This window comes from Sceloporus occidentalis, unplaced genomic scaffold (assembly GCF_023333645.1).
Source record: "Sceloporus occidentalis isolate IW3139 unplaced genomic scaffold, rSceOcc1.0.p SCAF_1, whole genome shotgun sequence".
In the NCBI taxonomy this organism is placed as follows: Eukaryota; Metazoa; Chordata; class Lepidosauria; order Squamata; family Phrynosomatidae; genus Sceloporus; species Sceloporus occidentalis.
In genome coordinates, this window is record NW_028316981.1 from 14,215,106 (window position 1) to 14,236,287 (window position 21,182).

The 21,182-nt window shown below is 42.4% G+C and overlaps 1 protein-coding gene across 1 annotated transcript; it reads left to right on the plus strand.

Moving 5' to 3' along the window:
- The first annotated feature begins 66 nt into the window (after positions 1–66).
- On the plus strand, positions 67–16,036 carry LOC149320862 (zinc finger protein RFP-like). Its single transcript, XM_089518579.1, has 2 exons — positions 67–471; positions 15,794–16,036. Exons 1-2 carry the CDS (start codon positions 67–69, stop codon positions 16,034–16,036), a joined length of 648 nt encoding a protein of 215 aa, XP_089374705.1.
- Positions 16,037–21,182: the final 5,146 nt, after the last annotated feature.

Below are 21,182 nucleotides of genomic sequence, written 5' to 3' on the forward strand. Positions count from 1 at the left end.
GGTGACTAGTAAGAATCAAGGAAGGAGAGAAGAAAATTAGAAATGGAGCACCCTGGAGGAAGAACAATGGCTGCCAAGCATCCTGGGAAACGGCTTTGGTCCGAAGCGCTTTGTCCTATCTGTGTCCAGTATTTTACGGATCCGGTGAGTCTGGAGTGCGGGCACAGTTTCTGCAAGGCCTGCCTCCTGCGTTCCTGGGAAGAGATGCCAAAAGAAGTTGCCTGCATTCGGTGCGAATATCTGATTTCGAAGAGGACCTTCAAACCCAACGAGCCACTGGCCCGTTTGGTGGAAGAAACTAAGCAAGCGGTGGAGCATGCCAAAGAAGAGGTTGAGGAAAAGGGCATTTGTGAGACACACCAGAAGATCCTAAACTACTACTGCGAAGATGACCAGGCTGCCATTTGTGAGCTGTGCAGGGAGTCAGAGATGCACCGGAGTCACAAAATGACAAACCGCTACAAATATATGGTAAGAATATTCTGGTTATGGGTTGGGTTTGGAAAGGTGACATGGTGGCCTCAAGCCAGCTGAAACCCATTCTTGGGATTCCAGGTAGAAGCACAGAGTTGGAAGAGACTACAAGGGCTTCAAATCCAACCCCCTGCCATGCAGGAACTCACAATCAAAGTATCCCCGACAGATCCAGTCTCTGTTTAAAGACCTCTAAGGCAGTGGTTCCCAACCTGTGGGTCGGGACCCCTTTGGGGGTCGAACAGCCCTTTCCCAGGGGTCTCCTAAGACCATCAGAAAACACATATTTGCATGTAGCGGTGAAAATAATTGGATGGTTGGGGTCGCCACAACATGAGAAACTGTATTAAAGGGTCACGGCATTAGAAAGGTTGGGAAACACTGCTCTAAGGAAAGAGACTTTACCACTCTCCTTTGAGGAAGTTTGTTTCACTGTCGAACAGCTCTTGCTGTCAAGATGTTCCTCCTAATGTTGAGGTGGAATCTCTTTTCCTGTACTTGCATCCATTGTTCCAGGTCCTAGTCTCTATGAAAACAAGCTTTCTCCATCCTCAACGTCAGGGATTTAGGGAAGGGGGGGGGGTCCGGAACCCCCCTTCAGGCCCTGGGGGCCTTCAAGCTCCTTCCTCCTCCCCTCCATCAAAACCACAGAGAAAGCTCAGAGAGAGAGAGAGAGAGAGAGGAGGGGAAGGGAGGGGGTCCTTGTGATTTCTTTCTCTTTCGTTTCCATCGGAGTCCGGCTTCCACTCCTCCGCCTCCTCCCTCTCCTCCCAGTGCTTTTGCCAGAATAAAAGTCTCTTAGGAAGAAGAAGAGAAGGAAGGAAAAAAAGGAAGGAAGAATGGAGAGGGAGGGAGAACTGAAAAAAAGAATGAAAAGAGGGAGGAAGAGGAAGGGGAGAAAGGAAGAAAGAAAAAGGAAGGAAGGAAGCTTCTAAAGGGAAATATAAAAGAAAGAAAAGGTGACTTTTAACTTTCCTTTCAGCAGTTATATCCATATACAATATAGTAAAATAATAATAATAATAATAATAATAATAATAATAATATCCCTTACCAAAAATGCTGAGGACTAGATGTATTTTGGACTTTGGAGTTTTTCAGAGTTTGGTATATTTATATACATTATGTCTAATGGGATATAATGGGAGATGGGATCCATGTATGTCTCATATGCATCTCACAGACATAGACTGAAGGTAATTTAATACACAATATTTTCAAAATAATGTTGTGTTTCTGTACACTGAGCTTCAGCAAACCCCTGAGACCACTATTCTTTGTATAATTCAATAATTCAGTAATTGATCTAAACCATCAGTATTCCCAGGTATCCTTGAGTTGGGGTCAGACCAGATGCTTTCATGGTCAGTTTTGGGTTTTGGAATAATTCAGGTTTCAGAAGTCCAGAAAAAGGAGACTCAGACTCTACTCTGGACATTTCTTCTGATCATGAACTCAGGTTTTCAAAAACAGTCATTCTGGATTTTTGCAACAACAAAAAAGAGGAGGGTCTGTGATGCAAAAAGCAAGAGGCTTCCTTCCAGCCTTGTTTTTTCTCTTTTTAAAAAGACAAATAGAATACAATACAGTTAGCTGGCCCCTTTTTAGCATGTCAATGGGGATGCTTTGATGGGGAGTTCCTGCATGGCAGAATGGGGTTGGACTGGATGGCCCTTCGTGGGGTCTCTTCTAACTCTATGTTTTTATGATTAATTAATTAATATATGGAATACAATCTAAGATGATGAATCGAGGCTGTGGAGTCCTATGGCCCTGCTCCAGGCAATGTTAGACTGCAGGCCCCATCATCCAGCAGCACCACAGACTGCTGGGAACTGCAGTCTAATAAGGCTGCACACTGCAGAAATAATCCAGTTCGACACCACTTTAATGCTATGGAAAATCCTGGGATTTGTAGTATGTTGTGGCACCAGAGCTCTCTGACAAAGAATGCTAAATGTCTCACAAAACTACAATACCCAGATATTGTTGTTGTTATTATTATTATTATTTTCTTATATCCCGCCTTTCTCCCAATATACGGACTCAAGGTGGTGATTTTCCATAGCATTAATCTATAGTGTATCTTTCTACAATGTAGATGGACGCCTCCATTACATAATTTGTTGGGGATGCTTTGACTGGGAGTTCTTGCATGGCAGAATGGGGTTGGACTGGATGGCCCTTGGGGTCTCTTCCAACTCTATGATTCCATGATTCTATAGCACTCTGAGCCTACTGTGATTTTAATTGTTTTTAAATGTATAAAGGTATAAAGTCTTATAATGCAAGCCATGCACTGATGGACTATTGCACTATAATTTTTTATTGATTGATTTTATTTCCTGCCTTTCTCCCAAAATAGGATTCTCTTAAAGGGGTTTGTTTTTCATAAAAAGAAAGGAAGGTATAATGTCTTTGAATTTAAAATTATGATTGATAGATAGATAGATAGATGAATTTGGAATTAAAAATCATGTGTGTGTGTGTGTGTGTGTATGTCTTGGAATTAAAAATCCCTCTTGGAAGTGGGAATGAAATGTTGTGTGGATGCAGCCTGGGTTCTTAGCTCAGCTCAGAAGTTGGAATGCAGTGTCTCAAAGCATGAGCAGAGTGTCTCTGAGCATGAACAGAGTGGCTGCCGCTCGTTGCTTGAGCAGCTGCATGTTGCTTTATCGAGCTGAATTTATCTGATGTAAACATCTTCAGAGGAAGGACTCAGTTTGCATCTGCACTGAAAAAATAATCCAGTTTGATGCCACTTTAACTGCCCTTGGCTTCATGTTGTGAAATGCTGGGATTTGTAGTTTGTTGTGGCACCTGACAGATGATTAACAGGTCCTCAAAACTACAGATCCCAAGATTCCATAGCATGAAGCCATAACGGAAGTTAAAGTGGTGCCATCGAGGTGTCGAGGGTAAATGTTCGACCCTCTTTTTGTGTCTGGGGGGGGGGCTCTTAGCCTCTCTAAATGGTGGCACTTAGTATTGACCCCCCCTTCCCAAAATCCTGGCTACATCCCTGTCAACGTGACACCCCTTCAAATATTTAAACAGAGCTATTGTATCACCTCTTAACTGTCGCTCATTCCTGATTTGGAAGTATCACACTGGGGCTAATTTTAGCATTAAAGAGAGATTAAAGCACATTTAAAGCATCCTGTAAATAAAGAAAACATGACAAGTAATTGCATGAACGATTATCACATACAATTGCATCAATAAAGTGATATCAGAAATGCATTGTTGCTGAAGTCCCAAAACTAAAAAGGTGTGCATTAATGCTTCTTTGTGACTACTTTAAGGTGGGTTTAATGTGACGTTGTGTGGAATCATTTGACATAATTAGGTGATTTTGCCGGGATATTGATTGGATAAACTCCCAATCTCCTTCATATGATAAACTCCTAATACTCATTTGTATACTCAAACTCATTTCTGGCTAACATTAGAATGGCACTTGGTACATGCTCTCAGCCTCATGTTTGAGTGTTGGATTATGTCTCTGGAGACCAGGGTTTGAATCTCCATTCAGCCATGAGACCCAGTGGATGACCTTGGGCAAGGCACACTCTCTCAGCCTCAGGGGAAGTCCATGGCAAACCCCCTCTGAACAAATTTGGCCAAGAAAACCCCATGATAGCTTGGCTTTTGGGTCGCCATAAGTCAGAAACGATGCCAGGGCACACCGCAACAACAAATATGCTTACAGGCTTTCATATGTTTTAGAGGCTGAGAGAGCCAATCACAAAATGGTTGCAAGTGGAACTCACGTTTGGCACAAGCAGCCGGATTTTACAGAAACCATGTTACAGTTGCCCATCCATATTTACGGATTTGACTTCTGCGGATTTGATTATTTGTGGTTTTTCTTAATATGTTCTCTCTGGGAATCTCTAGATCCTTCAGTGCAGCTCTGCCAGAAGTTGACCATAGAGTTGTGCTAGGGGATTTAGAAGTTCCTAGAGAAAACACTTCTCTAGGCATTTGTAGGTCCTCCAGTATGATTCTATGATCAATTTCTAGCAGATGTTGACCACAGGTTTGCTCTGGGGGACCCAGAGAGTCCTAGAAAGAGGTTCTCTCAGGTGAAAAGAATAGTGCTTTTTTAAATTTTCACATTCCACTTTCCCTGACCCTAATGAATGTGTAGGGACCATTGTATATTATATACTTAAGGAGTATGGAAGAGTGACTTTTCACACCACACTTTCTAGAATCTCTAGCCAATGTAGTCAGTGCTGGCTGGGGATTCTGGGAGCTAGTGTCCAAGCCATTTTCCAGGCTCTGGGAAACATAGGTCATCTTTCTTCATAAACTGTTACATTATTTGCAATGAAAAATTCCCAGGCAGTTCAGTAGTAAAACAGGAATATTACTTGGGCGTGAAGCGCAGACATGAGTTCTAGATTCAGGACCAAACACACTGCAGAAATACTCCAGTTTGAGACTGCTTTAACTGCTTTTGCTCAGTACTAGGGAACTCTGGGAACTGTAGTTTTGTGAGACATTTAGCCTTCTCAGTCAGAGCTCTGGTGCCACAATAAACTACAGTTCCCAGGATTCCTAGCACTTAGCCAGGCAGTCAAGTGGTCTCAAACTAGATTATTTCTGCAGTGTGTTTTGAACCTCAGTTCTCTATTTCAGGCAGAATTTCCTGAATTTTATTTTCCTCTTGCCGTCACCACATGCTTCTTAATAAATCTATACTTGTTTTTTGAAGATAGCTGTGTTGGCCATACAGCAAAGTACCATAAAATCCAAAATCCACAAAATGATGGTACTTCACTATGTTAGTTACAGGCTTGCACTTTTTTCAAGGTGTTAATGATGTTCTGTGAAGGGATTTCTATGCAACCAGGTCCCTGTTCCTTCTGACTATGTGGCACTGAGAATGGAGACATCTTGGATCTCAGAATAAGAACCTTTTTGTATTGCTAATGGGATTCCGATTTTATCTCCAGGACTTTGGAATGCTTTGTTCCCAGTGCCACATGGCCAGAAGAAAGGAGTCCTGCTTACATATAGATGTTCCCCCACAAAATAACTTGAGAAAATGCAGGTCTGTGACTAACATTGTCATTTTATACAATGGATCCTTGGTATCCGCTGGGGTTTGGTTCTAGGACCCTCTGTGCATACCAAAATCCATGGATGCTCAACTTCCATTAAATACAGTGGCATAGTAAAATGGTGTCCCTCATATAAAATGGCAAAATTAAGGTTTGGTTTTTTGGAATGTATATGTTTTTTGAATATTTTCATGCTATGGATGGTTGAATCTGTGGATAAAGAATCCATGGCTATGGAGGTCAGCTGTTACTTTTTTTCTCCTGTATGTTTTTTCACACCTCTTGCCTGATGAAGAAGCCAGCTGGGCTTTGAAAGTTTGCATTATATATTTCTGCATTTTGGTTGACTGAATAAAGGTATCACTGTTTTGTCGATTTTGGATGTTATTGTGCTCTACTCGTTTTTTGTGTCAGTTATCCTCTTCTTTTCTTTCTTTTCCTGCTGCTTCTTTTGCAATCACTTCATCCTCCTGCTTTGTTCAGCAAGAATAGGGCCTGCAGAGTGGATAAACTTTCTAGAGGAGTTTTTTGTGGGTCTTTCATGTTTAAAGAATGCTGGCATGGAAGTGAGTGGGCTAGAGGGGTTTGTTGATCAAGAGAGAAAATCAAGGAGAACATCAGACCCTCCCTTCAGACATGTATGTGGCTGGGCTTTATAGTGTGTGCTTGCTTTCTCTCCTCAGAATCAAATTCAAGGCTATTTGAAGCAAGTGGAGATCATTGGATACGATCTTTCTGGGAACTGCGAGTCAAATGCTGAAGGCAAAACAAAAGAGTGGCTGGTAGGAACAAAACGGGGGGCAAAGGGATTGAAACTCAGTGGGCAAAAATTTAAATAAAATAAAAGCACCCTCGTTACATAGTCTTAACTGTCAAAATTCATGTTTACAATTTGGAACTGCAATAAAAGGTTGTAGTATATACATTGCATAATAGGAACAGTTCCATTCTGGGTTCCAATCAACCATTCCTTGAAGTCAGAACATTTCCAGGCATCTCTTCTACATATTCTGCTCTTTCTTTCTTTCTTTCTTTCTTTCTTTCTTTCTTTCTAGTGTTATGTGATCTGCCATTTAATTGGTTTTATTCGGTATGTACATTAGAGCGACTATTTACAATAAACCGAGGATTTTCCATAATTTCAATTCAGACCAAAAATAATTACAGAGTAATTCTTCCCTCTTTCCTTACATAGTCTTCTTGTAAGTGAATTATTATTTTACCATAATTTTTAATTACAGTGGTGCCTCGGGTTACGAAAGTAATTCGTTCCGCGGCCGCTTTCGTAACCCGAAAAGCCTTCGTAAGCCGAATTGCCATAGGCGCTAATGGGGAAAAGCCGCGATTCCGTGCGAAAAAGCCGAAAAAAGCACCAAAAGTTTTTTCGTAACCCGAAAAAACTTTCGTAACCCGGAACAATAATTCCCTATGGGATTTTTTCGTATCCCAAAAATTTCGTAACCTGGGTATTTCGTATCCCGAGGTAACACTGTACCTTTTATTTCTCTCACTTATCCATCCATCCCCCCTCCCCACCCATCCAATCCTATTCACTCATTCTTTATGGTTTCCCTTCATTTGGCAAATAATTAAGCATTTATTAACTGTATTCTTATCAAGCTATTCTCTGAATAAACCACATATTATATATGTCCAGTCTGTGATTTAATCAGTGTATAGACAACTATACAACACCATTTTGTTTTTCAAGCCTTTTAGAAATGCTTCAAAACACACTAGTTAATCTATTTTATCTGTTCTGTTCATTAATAAGTGTTTAGTAACCAAGGTGGTTGCAAGGTTATACATTTGTTCTCTTGCATTAAGAGCTGCTTGCATAATTAATGTTTCTATCTAATATAGTGTAATATCCAAACATAAGAGGGTATTGACATCCTATCTATATTTCTGAATATTTGTCTGGGGTTTGTAAGTTTGTCTTTCTGTATATGCTTATTTCCAATAATCTATGCAGAAATTTTTAAACAAGCCCCAATCTTTGTCCATATCTTCCATTCACCTTCCATTTAAATACATTGTTAACAAGTTCTAACATATGTAGGCTTTTCCGTAACCAATCATCTGTTGATGGAATCTCTTTCTCCTTCCATTTCTTTGTATATACCATCCTCGCAGCTGTAATTAAATACAAGATTATTTTCAGATGTTGCCTCTCTTCCTTTCCCTCAATCATGTTTAATAGAAAACATTCTGGTTTGAATTTTAATTGGATATGAAGTATTTTTTGAATTAGATCATGAATCTTTTTCCAATATAACTTTGCTTTGGGGAAGGTCCACCAGATGTGATAGAAAGTTCCTTGATTTTTAACACACTTCCTACACGTTCCTTTGTCTTTCTTATTGATTTTTGCCAATTTATTGAGGGATAGGTACCATTGGTGAATCATTTTATACAGATTTTCTTTCATGTCCGTTGATAATGTTAATTTAATACCTTGGCCCCAGACTCTCTCCCAGTCTTGCAGTTTGATGGAATGACCTATGTTTCTTGCCCATTTAATAGTGCATTCTTTGATAGTCTCCTGTTCCATTTCTCTTTGCAATAGTAGCTTATATAATTTAGGCAGGGCACAAATGGAGCTCCCATCCGGCACCTTCCCCCCCTTTTATATTTTTTAAATTATTTTTTACAAAAAATGTGCATGTTTTTTGCTTGAGGCAGATATATAGATGGATAGAACGTGGCTAGCAGCTTGTTCCCTTTCCCTTTCATCTGCTCGCTTCCAGCAAAGGGGAAATGTTGCAAAGGGCTAGACTTGCGAATGAATCTGACAATTCAAATGTTACATTTTTTGTTCTGGTCAATTAGACAAAATGATACATGCTTTTGCTACTGAATTCAGAGGTAGCCCTGAATTGCTTTTAAAAGCAAAAAAGAATGCGTGGCAATCGCATCCTTTTCTGGCATGTCTGAGGTGAGGAATTTATTATTATTATTACATGTGTAAGAGGCATTCTGGGCTGGCAAGGAGTGGGGGATACAGGATGCATTAGCTTGCATTTTGGGGTTGAAAATGAGGCCAAGGGCAGATCATAACCTGCACTGACCCAAATTCCCACAACACACACACACACGTACACACAAAACAGGTTTTTAAATTTGAAAAAATGTACGCATTTTGGTGCATTTTGTGCCTGGCTCTTTAAAAAAAAAAAAGGAGGGGGGAAGCACATTTCCGATGCCCTGCAAATGTCATCTATGACGATCGCTTGATTGACAGCATGTGCCAACTCAATTTCTTGTAGAGGGCATTCATGTTAAAATGCCCCAGAATCGTAGTGGGCACTTGGTAACAGAGAGATTCGGGAGGGAGGCCTTTGAATCTGCCCAGTTCCTTCAGGAGCAAACCAGCCAGTGGGACTGGCCCCTAACTCATTATTGTGACTAATGATGCCCTCTAGTTTTAAATCTGTTTTGAACCTTTCTCTAATTTGTATATAGGGAAAACAGAGGCATAGGTATGTCATCTTCTAACATTTTATTTGTCTTTAGAGTTGGAGTGTTATCCTCCCAATTGATTAAATCTGAGTATCTTACTGGGTTTTTTTGTATCTGGTAATATTTCAAACTTCCAAGCTTCTTGTGGAGATACCCAGCCTGGTAATTGTCTGTAAAATTTTACTTTGATTTTATTCCAAACTGACAGCAATGATTTCCTAATAATGTGGTCTTCAAATTGTCGATTAACTTCTGATCTTTTATACCAGAGGTATCCGTGCCATCCATACAGTTTATTAAAACTTTCAAGATTTAGTATTTGTTTGTCTGTAAATCTAATCCATGGGAATTAACCAAGTGATTGTACAAGCCTAATAGTATGTTTTCAGCTCAGGGATCCGGAATCCGCCTCTTTCTTTTGTATCCTTCATGATTTTCCATTTTATTCTTGTTTTTTTCCCCGCCCACACAAATTTTGAAATTTCACTTTCCCATATTTTAAATACTCTTTCATTTTGTATTATTGGTAATACAATATTCTATACTTTTTTTCAGTGACCATGTTATATTCCATGGGCACTGGCCATGTCCAGTTCTTACTAGATTGCTAGGAAGGATGCCTCCTTTGAGATTGATTGATTGATTGATTGCTGTATGCTTTGTTGCAAAGCTCCAGATTTTCTGAGTATGCTGATGCTTTGTATTTCTGTAGCTCCGTTTGTTCTGTTAAGTCTCCTATCAGCATTTGCCATGTGTGTTTGCTCTTGGGAGGAGTGATAAATGATTCTATTCCCACAGGCTTTTGTGGTAAGAGATACTAAACGCTCCTGCAGTGTGGCATAATATAATGGTTTGAGTGTTGGACTATAACTTTGAAGACTAGGGTTTGATTTCCCGCTTGGCCATGAAACCCACTGGGTGGCCTTGGGCAAGTCGCATACTCTCAGCCTCAGGGGAAAGATATGGTGAAGCTCCTCAGAATAAAACTTCCCAAGAAAACCCCATTATATAATCATCTTAAGTCAGAAATGACTTGAAGGCACACAACAACAAACATAGGCTTTTGGAAGGTGAAGAGGGGAAGAATGGCTAGAGACCTCAAAGGATGGGTGACTTCAACATCCCACTCAAGACCAGTTTAACAGGTGTGGCTTGGGAGTTAATGGATTCCATGACAGGCAAGGGCCTATCTCAATTGGTTTCCAAGCCAACACATTACGCAGGTCATACCTTTGATGCGCTCTTCAGTACGGAGCAGGAATATCCGTGGGCAGAGGTAACTAGTACCACTGCACTGTTGTGGACGGATCATTTCCTGGTCAAGGCTGAACTAAGAGCCACAGTGTGCCCCGTCGGGGGTGGAGGACGTATTAGAATGATCCGCCCTCGAAGGTTAATGGAACCAACTGGATTCCAGAAAGCCTTAGAGGGTTCCTTGGTTGTTAATGCCGGTGATTCTGTTGAAGCTTTGGTTAATACCTGGAACACTGACATCGCCAAGGCCATCGACACAACTGCTCCCAAGCATCCTTTGCAACCTGCTTCTAATCGTAAATCATGGTACACTGAAGAGCTGAGGAAAATGAAGTGGGTTGGACAACGACTAGAGTGCGACTGGCGTGACACTCGACTCCTATCTGACAGAACTCGTCATAGGAAATTTCTTCATACCTATAGAGAGGCAATACAGGTAGCGCAGAGATCTTTCTCCTCTGCATGTATCGCATCTGTGGAGTCCCGTCCAGCAGAGCTGTTTAGGGTGGTAAGGGATCTGACACAGGTTCCACCTGTGCAGAACCCTTTGCTTAACCCGACAACGGCCTGCTGTGATGCTTTTAACAATTATTTCGCAGATAAAATCTCTCAGATAAGAGCCAACCTGGATGCTGGGATTGCTGCAGAATCGACTGATGAGGTGTCCAGTGAACTCGTTCTTGAGGTTAAACTGGATCGGTTTGAGTTTGTGAATGCCAATGATGTGGACAAGATCCTTGGAAATGTGAAGAAGATGACATGTCCCCTCGATCCCTGCCTATTATGGCTGGCCGTCCGGGAGGTGATGCCTTGATGGCATTTCTTAGAGATGTCATCAATGCATCCCTTAGGGAAGGTTGTGTTCCAACTTGCTTAAATGAGGCGGTTGTTAGACCGCTCCTGAAAAAACCTTCCCTGGACCCCCTGGATGAAGAACAACAGGCCTGTATCCCATCTGCCATTTTTGAGCAAGGTGATCGAGAGGGCTATCGCCCTTCAACTCCAAGTCATCTTGGATAAAACCGATTATCTAGACCCATTTCAAATTGGCTTCAGGACAGGATATGGGGTGGAGACTGCCATGGTTGCTCTGGCTGATGATCTTCGTCTAGGCATTGACAGAGGAAGTGTGACCCTGTTGGTGCTTCTGGATCTCTCAGTGGCCTTCAATACAATCATAGAATCATAGAGTTGGAAGAGACTGCAAAGACCATCCAGCCCAACCCCCTGCCATGCAGGAAATCCATATCAAAGCATCTCCGACAGATGGCCATCCAGCCTCTACTTAAAGACTTCCAAAGAAGGAGACTCCACTACACTCCGAGGGAGTTTGTTCTACTGTTGAACAGCCCTTACTGTCAGGAAGTCCCTCCTAATGTTGAGGTGGAATCTCTTTTCCTGCAGCTTGGATCCATTATTCCTGGTCCTGTTCTCTGGAGCAGCAGAAAACAAGCTTGCTCCCTCCTCGATGTGACACTCCTCCAAATATTTAAACAGGGCTATCATATCACCTCTTAACCTTCTGTTCTCCAGGCTAAACATCCCCAGCTCCCTGAGTCGTTCCTCATAGGGCAAGGTATCCAGACCCTTCACCATTTTAGTCGCCCTCCTTTGGACACGCTCCAGTTTCTCAATGTCCTTTTTGAATTGTGGGCCCAGAACTGGACACAGTATTCCAGGTGGGGCCTGACCAGAGCAGAATACAGTGGCACTATTACTTCTCTTGATCTAGACACTATACTTTTATTGATGCAGCCTAAAATTGCATTGGCCTTTTTAGCTGCTGCATTGCATTGTTGGCTCATGTTCAACTTGTGGTCTACTTGGACTCCAAGATCCGTTTCACACGTAGTTTCATTCAGCCATGTGTCCCCCATCCTATATCTGTGCATTTTATTTTTCTGCCCGAAGTGCAGTACCTTACATTTCTCTGTGTTGAATTTCATTTTGTTAGCTTTGGCCCAGCTTTCAAGTCTATTCAGGTCATTTTGAATTTTGATCCTGTCCTCTGGAGTATTAGCTATTCCTCCTAATTTGGTGTCATCTGCAAATTTGATAAGTATGCTCCCAATTCTGTCATCCAGGTCATTGACAAAGATGTTGAATAGCACTGGGCCTAGGACAGAGCCCTGTGGGACCCCAGTGGTCACTTCTCTCCAGGATGAAAAAGTGCCATTGTTGAGTGCCCTTTGCGTTCGGCCGGTCAACCAGTTACAAATCCATGTAACAGTTACCTTGTCTAGTCCACATTTTACAAGCTTGTTTGCAAGAATGTCATGGGAAACTTTGTCAAAGGCCTTACTGAAATCAAGATATACTATATCGACAGCATTCCCTTCATCTACCAAGCTGGTAATTTTATCAATAGATCATGACACCCTATTGGAACACCTGGGAGAGTTAGGAATTGGTGGCACTGCACTCCAGTGGTTCCGGTCCTTCCTCTTGGGTAGATTCCAGAGGATGATGCTCGGGGACAGTCACTCCTTGAAAATGGAGCTTAAATGTGGCATCCCTCAAGGCGCCATACTGTCCCCAATGCTATTCAACATTTATATGAAGCCGCTGGGAGAAATCATTCGCAGACATGGGGCAGGGTGTTATCAGTACGCTGATGACACCCAAATATATTTCTGCATGTCCCGATCAGCAGCTATGACAACAGATGGCATTTCTCCCCTCAGTCAGTGTCTTGAAGTGGTAATGGGCTGGATGAGGAAAACTCAGGCTGAATCCAGAAAAAACGGAGGTACTTACAGTTGGGCCCCCCAAACCAGGTATAGGGTTGCAACCTCCAGTCCTAGATGGGGTCACGCTCTCCACAAAGGACTGTGTTTGCAGTCTGGGGGTGCTCCTAGATTCATTGCTTCACATGAGAACTGCGACGATCAGGAGCGCCTGTTATCAACTTCGGCTGATACGCCAGCTGCACCCTTTCCTGGAAGTAAAGGACCTAGAAACTGTTGTACATTCACTGGTAACTTCACGACTTGATTTCTGTAATGCGCTCTACATGGGGCTATCCTTGTGCCTAGTCCAGAAACTTCAACTAGTGTAAAATATGGCAGCCAGGCTGGTCGCTGGAAAAACTAGGAGTGACTGAATAACACCTGTTCTAAAATCGCTTCACTGGCTGCCTATTAGTTTACAGGCACAGTACAAGGTTTTGGTTATAACCTTTAAAGCCCTACATGGCTTGGGCCCAACCTATTTGAGGGATCGCCTGCTTCCATATAATCCACCCCGCACCCTCAGGTCCTCTGGGAGGAATCTATTGCAGCCTTTAAAAACCAGACTGCTACCTCCCAGAGGGCCTTCTCTGCAATTGCTCCTAAACTATGGAATGGTCTGCCAGACAAGATCCGTCAAATTGCCAGCTTAGACGGCTTTAAAAAAGCTGTCAAGACGGATCTCTTCCGGCAAGCCTTTCCTGAATAAAAAGTGCCCGGCCACAGAATGACTGCCCCCCACATCATGGATTAGCCCACCGCTCTGTCCTTGTCATACTGTATATATTTTCTTTCTTTTTTATTCTGTTTTAATAGATATTTTAATTGTAACATGTTTAATCCTGTTTTAAGGGGGGGAATTTGGGACACAATTGTTGTAAATGTGGATTTTGATATGTTGTGAGCCACTTTGATTGTCTAGTTACAGAAAAGTGGGATACAAATAAAAGTTTTATTATTTATTTATGGATGAACAACCTCCCTAGATGCAGATTAATGTTTTTGCCCAATAAATGCTGTGACTGTTCCTCCTTTAGCTTTGCAATTCCTTACTGCCCACCTAGTTGGAGAGAAATTTCTCCTGGCTTATTAAGACCTATAGCTTAGAAAACTAACTTTTTAGACAACAGAGTCCTTCAACTGTGCCATTGGGAGCTGGAATTAAAAAGTAACCTTTTCAAGTTTTGGTTAAAGCAGTGTTTTAATGTGAGCTGCAAAACTGGGAAACTGGATCATGGACACTACATTGATCTTGACTTGTAATCCTGTTTTCTAAGGAGCGCACGAAGTATAGTTTCCCAGTTCAAGGCACTGCAGGGAAACTGTGTTCTAATAAGCTAAGGTGTCTTTGTAGCCATGGAATCGTGAACTGCAAAAAATACAGATATTCCTTCCTCTCAGTATGTTAGCCAAAAAATTGAACAAGAAGCCAGAGGATTTTAAACACGAACAAAAACTTTATTAGGTTTTGCAAAATCAAGGCAAGTTTGACCGAGACAAGAGGCAAAGCTCAAATCTTGTCTGGGTCCAGAACAGAGTTCTGGACAATTTTATACTTTTTCAAACTGACATCTTTGTCAAATCCTCATTTCATCATTACACTACCAATACCTGCCATTTTAAAAACTAATTGTATCCATTAACATATAGTTACAAATGACAAATTAACACTCTAATACATATCCATTACATGTATATGTTCCAAATAATAATAATAATAGGATTTATTTATATGCTGCCCAATCACTGGGAATCCGAGCGGTTTACAACAGAGGGGATAATAAACGGTTCCCTGCCCTCAGGCTGACAATCTAAAAAGACATGACACAAAAGGAGAAGGGAATGGTGAGGAGGGATCAGGTCCAGCATTCTTCTCTCCCTCTGAGGCTTGGACCAAGGCAGATGGACCGGAGGGAGGGCTCATCTTCTTCAGGCTAGCTCTGGTGGAGCACTCATACCAGATTACTTTACCTTAAAGACCATAGCTTTCTAGCTGTTCTTAAACATAATGAACTCAAAAAGAGGGTATAGTTAGATCATATAACTCCGTCTGTCCCCTGTAAACTGAGTATACCATAGAATATAGTTCTTCTTTGATTGTTGGAAAGGTCAGGTCACAATCTGCCTCTGCATTTTTAGACTAAGGCACCTTCAGTTCTATATGTTTCGAGTCTATCTTTGAATTTTATAGTTTTGAGATTTGGAGTATCACTCTTATGTTTAATGTCTCCAAATCCTGCGGCTTCACCATGTATGTAAGAAGAGAAGAGAAGAATAGGACAGTCAGGCTTGTCACCCACCTGTTCTCTTACAAATTAGAGCACTACTGTAGAGGTTTGATCATTGGACTATGACTCTGTAGCCAAGGTTTGAATCCCGGCTCCACCATGAAACTCACTGGGTGACCTTGGGCAAGTCACACTCTCTCACCCTCAGAGGATGGCAAAGGCAACTCCCCTCAGAAGAAACTTACCAAGAAAACCGCAAGCCTTAGGGTCACAGTACATTGGAAGCAAAGGCACAAAACAACAACAAACACTGTATCCTGAACCAGTATGTGTCTGGGGAATCCAAGGGCTGGAAACTTTATTTCCCCCAGACAGTGGAATGTCAATAGATCAGGGGTAAACAACTGTAGCCCTCCATTTATTTCCTGCTTAACACTCCAGGCAGCACAAGCCACTGGGAGATATGATGGGAGATGATATCCAAAAATAACCAGAGGGCCACAGGTGCTCATCCCTGATGTAGTTGTCCCTCAAGTTGACCTTTCCCTTGTCTCTTTTTGCCATTTCTTTGTAGAAGCAGACGGAGGTCATGAGGAAGAAAGTAGTGGCAGAGTTCAAGAGGCTACACCAGCTTCTGGAGGATCAAGAGTCTATGTGGATGTCGGACCTGGTAGCACTAGAGAGAACGATTATGGACAGTAAGAAGAGCTATGAGGCCAAAGTCCATAGTGAGGAGAGCTATGTTGACAACATCCACACTGAGATGGAAGACAGATATTGGGAGGATGAAAAAGAGTTTTTGCAGGTGAATATGTAGTAGCAACACTGCAACTGAACTGAGCAAGATAAAAATATAATGCTACAGTTGGCCCTTCCCTTACGCGGGGGATCCATTCCGAACCCTGCCACATAAGGGAAAAAACACATAAACTCAAGCCCAATTAGGTATAATGGGGCTTGTTCCTGGGCATGCAATACAGGCGTGTGCCCCATTGCTTCTTCTGGGCCGTGGGAGAAGTCTTTCCAGCATGCCTTCTAGCGTATGTTGGAAGCAGCGTATGGCGCACCCGCGTCATCTGTGGGCGTACTGTAATAATTTTTTTATTTCTCACTTCTCAGGGATCAAGGTAGAGTGCAACACATTAAAATACAAAACACAATTAAGAACACATAAAACCACTAGTTATCGTACAATACTATAAAACCTTTACAATGCATTCATAAGAGAACGATGTTTAGAATATACAAATTAAAAAGTCATGATTTAAAATGGACACAGGGTAGGCCTGCTGGAAGAGAGTTGTCTTTAGTGCTGTTTTAAATGGAGTGAGCATTTTCAGCTGCCGTATCTCCTCTGGCAGACCACGCCAGTCTAGGGCCAGCAGACAAAAAGGTCCTCTGGGTAAGCATTGCCAGTCTAGGCCTGGCTGGGTGGAGGAAACATTTTCCAGAGAAACTGGGTGTACAAGGTGGATTGTACAGGAGGAGACAATCCTGTAGATAACCGGAAACTAATTGTCAGCCAGTGGAGTAATTTTAAGATGGGTGTAATGTGATCATTCCTGGATGTACCTGTAATCAGTCTGGCTGCCATATTCTGAATTAGCTGGAGTTTCCAGATTTTGAATGAACGTAACCCAAAGGTAGAGTGCATTGCAGAACTCCAGCCTTGAGGTTACAAGCGCATGCACTACCATCTTTAGGTCTTCTGATTCTAGGAAGGGGTGTGGTTGGCATATCAGGCAAAGCAGGGACTCTTGAGCATCACATCTACCAAAGATGACATTTGGAGAGACAGATCCAGGAGCACCCCCAAACTGCAAACACTCTATTAGAGGGAGCGTGACACACCTCCAGCCCCAGATTAGGAAGAAAGCTGGACTCTTTAAATAGCTGTACTTAAGAAAAAAGCAGATTCATTTTGAAAGCAGCTGGACTGGAATGAACCAAGGGCAGAGTGCTCATTTCTCCTCACCTCTTTAGGGGGATGTTCCCACTAGGGGAAACCCCGCGTTCTGAATCGAATCCAAGGAGTGGCGTTCCTATTAGGATCCGATTTAAACCTAGAACGGTTCTAGAGCAACCCGCAATCGTTCCCACTACAAATCGAATCGTAGAGCGGTATAAAATTTTGAATCGAGTTTTCGTCATTTAACGCGCGTTAAAAAAATACTAGGGTCTGACCTTCGTTTTTCCCTTGATTCGAGTTAGGAACCGGAGCATTTAAATAGGAACGACAGCCTTTGAAATCGGGTTAGCTGGATGGGAGGAGCAGAGTGCGATGGGGATGGCCTTGGGGGAGTTGCCCTTTCTGTCCCCATCCGTCGTGGCTGTCGCCATTTTTGCTTCCCTCACCCCTTTGTCCGCTGTGGTCTTTCAATAAGAGATAAGGATTATTTTTATTTTTTATTTTAATGGTTTACAGGCGCTTAATCTCTTCAGCGCTTTAAGCGCCTGAAGTCCCGGCTGCTCAAGCGCCTGCATCTGTCAAAGGACTACAAGGCTTCCCCTGGTGGATTGCAACCTCCCCTCTGTGTGGGGAGAGCCCATTTCTAACGGAGGAGAGGCAGAAAGGCAAGCCTCCTCTCGAAGAGGCATTCCCTGCCCGCTTGGGCTCTGATCTTGCCCAGGCAGGGAAGGGAAGGCTCCTCGCGAGGAGGCATCTGATCTCGCCCAGGCAAGGAAGGGCTCTGATCAATGGGGGGGGGGGGGGGGAATAGAGCCTTTCTCCCTCTCTTTCTCAAACGGAATCTGCCTTCTCCTCCAACCCTGGAAAGAGAATCTTTGGGAAGAGTGCTCCCTCCCTGCTTTTCCAGCAGCCTCCTTCATTGATCTCTGTGCTCTCTGAAGGGATTCTCCCTGGCTGTCTTGGGAGACATGAAGAGGGGATGCTGTCCTGCAAAACCCATCCCATAGTTCCTCTGGAAACAGCTTGGGTTCCCCAAATTCGCTTTGCCAGAAGCCTCTGCCATTGATCTCTGTGCTCTCTGAAGGGATTCTCCCTGGCTGTCTTGGGAGACATGAAGAGGGGATGCTGTCCTGCAAAACCCATCCCATAGTTCCTCTGGAAACAGCTTGGGTTCCCCAAATTCGCTTTGCCAGAAGCCTCTGCCATTGATCTCTGTGCTCTCTGAAGGGATTCTCCCTGGCTGTCTTGGGAGACATGAAGAGGGGATGCTGTCCTGCAAAACCCATCCCATAGTTCCTCTGGAAACAGCTTGGGTTCCCCAAATTCGCTTTGCCAGAAGCCTCTGCCATTGATCTCTGTGCTCTCTGAAGGGATTCTCCCTGGCTGTCTTGGGACATCTCTTGCTCTTGCTTTATTTGGCTTTCACTCTCTCCTCTCTCTTAGGTCTGCAGCCTCTTGACGCTGGGATCGTTCTCTTTTTCCCTTTTCTGTCTTGTGTCTCTATCCCACTTAAACTGACTGCCTTCTCCTCCTTGATCCCATTTTCCAACCCTGGGCTTTGAGTCTCTACCCACTGAAACACACTGCCTTCTCCTCCTTAATCCGATTTGGCAAACACACACACACACACTACAGACAGACAGACAGACAGACAGACAGACAGACACACGATTATATATGAATACTCACACACACACATGCATATATATATAAATGCATACACACACAAACATAGGTATATATACACATATATGTGTGTGTGTTTGCACACGTATATATATATATATATATGCATATGAGTGTGTGTGTGTGTGTGTATATATAAGGTAATTATAAAGTAACAAGTTTTTGAATTTATGAAAAAACCCTCATCTGTAGTTCCAAACCCACTGTAGAAATAATACAGTTTGAGACCCCTTAACCTGCCCTGGCTCAGTACTAAGGAATTATGGGAACTGTTGTGTTTGTGAGACATTTATCCTCCTCTGCCAGAGAGTGCTGGTGCCATAATAAACTACCATTCCCAGGATTCCCTAGCACTGAGTTATGGCAGTTAATATGGGGAGACGCAGAAGAGGACGTTTGAGCGATGAAGCGCCTTCATTGGTCCATTTGGAAAAAAAACCCAAACCACCAAAAATACATCGATTCACAAACTGTCAATGAAATGGAAACGATGCCAAAAGTTAAATCGCTTCCAAATATTCCGGATTAACGTTATGTCATTCTGACGTACTATTGATTGACAGCCCCAAATAAGGTATGGAGGAGAAGAATCGATTTATTTAAACACCGATTTCATGCCAAGTAGGAACACTTGCAGGTAAAAACTTCAATTTAAAAAACCAGATGGGAACGAAGATTGAGGCGATTCGGAACGCGAGATAAGACCAGGGTTATTTTGAATCGGTTTTATTAAAAACGTTGCATTTTAAATCGTTTCAAATCTTAAGTGAGAACACCCTGTAGGCTACATCCACCCCCCCCACCACCCCCCGGGCTATTTCAGACTTTTAAAAAAGAAGCAAAGAAAGAAACAACTGCAAGAGTTTCATCTTCTGGAGGTTTCCAGCAGGGGTTAGGATTAAACCTTTTGATTCCTATATTGAGGGGAAAGAATTGGCAGTGGGCAGGGGGAAGATAACACCCAGTTTCCACCCCAGGAGCAGAGAACCTAGGAGACGATCTTCATAATGTAGAAAGGCAAGGAACCATGTCATGTACTGGCTAATCTCAGTGCAAAACCCAGAGAACTTTATTCAGCAACTAAAGTTGTTCATAGCATGGTGATGTTGTTAGAACTAAAGCATTTTCAGTAATGCAGTACATTACAAGCACAAAGCAATCCTTTTGCATTATTGAAAATAATAAATAAAAATAACCTCTCTGAATATTCAAGACTGCAGACCTAAAGTCCACAAGAAAGGTGTGGCGACTATAATGGCATAGAAAAATGGTGTCCCTTGTATGAAATGGCAAAATCAAAGTTTGCTATTGGTATATATACTTTTTGGAATATTTTCAAATTGTGGATGGTTGAATCCGTGGATGCAGAATCCATTGATATGGAGAATAAAGCTGAACTCCTCAGTAATACTTTATTTTTCCCCACATAGGATTTTGGAAAGAGCCTTGTAAGGTATGTTGCTCCCCTCGTGTTCTTTGATCCATGGAATGGTATGTGTCCCACAGTCATAATACATAATTTTCAAGATCCTGTAGGAAGGTGTGTGTGTGTGCATGCGCGTGCATGTTTGCATGTTTGCTTCCTTCATATGCTACCTGTCTGTCAAGCACTTGAGCTGTTTGTGGCTTATGATCTTAAAAAGAATTAGTACAAGAATAGTGGTAGTGGAGGACAAAAACAATGAAGAGAAAAATCATGTTCAGGTATCAGCTTTTTCATACAGCTTTATGATAAAAGTTCTTTAATGACTGGAAAAGTCATTATTGTTGCAGGAGACAGTTTTGGGAAGGAAAGAAGGAACCAAAATGGCAAATGAACATGTCCTGGGCTAGCCTGAGAGGTTTTCCTATCTGAAGCAAAGCAAAAGATGGTGTCACCTTCCATTCAGTGCACAAAACCCAGCTGAACAGTTTGGCTTGTTCTTCAGCTCTGAGGATGGGACAGTGTCTTGTGCCACTCTGGAAGGCAGCAAGCTAGCTTGGGCAAAGCTTTGAATTAGACCTTTTTTAAAAAATACATTGTCTGATTCCCTGCAAAACTCTGAAAAGGATTTTGTTGACATTAATTGTGGGAAGGGAGAGAAAGCATGGTGTCATGGTCTGAGCTGTTGGACTAGGACACTAGAGTTCAAATTCCACTCAGTCATAGAAACTTACTGAATGACTTTGGGCAAGGCACACTCTCTCCGCCTCAGAGAAAGGCAAGAGCAAACCCTCAATGAACAAATTCTGCCAAGAAAGCCTCATAATAGGGTTTGCCATAGGGTAGTCATTAAACAGAAATGATGTGAAACTATTTATCTTCCAACAAAATTATGGTAGGCAACACCATATTTACAATTTCAGGTATGACAACAGAAAGATAGAA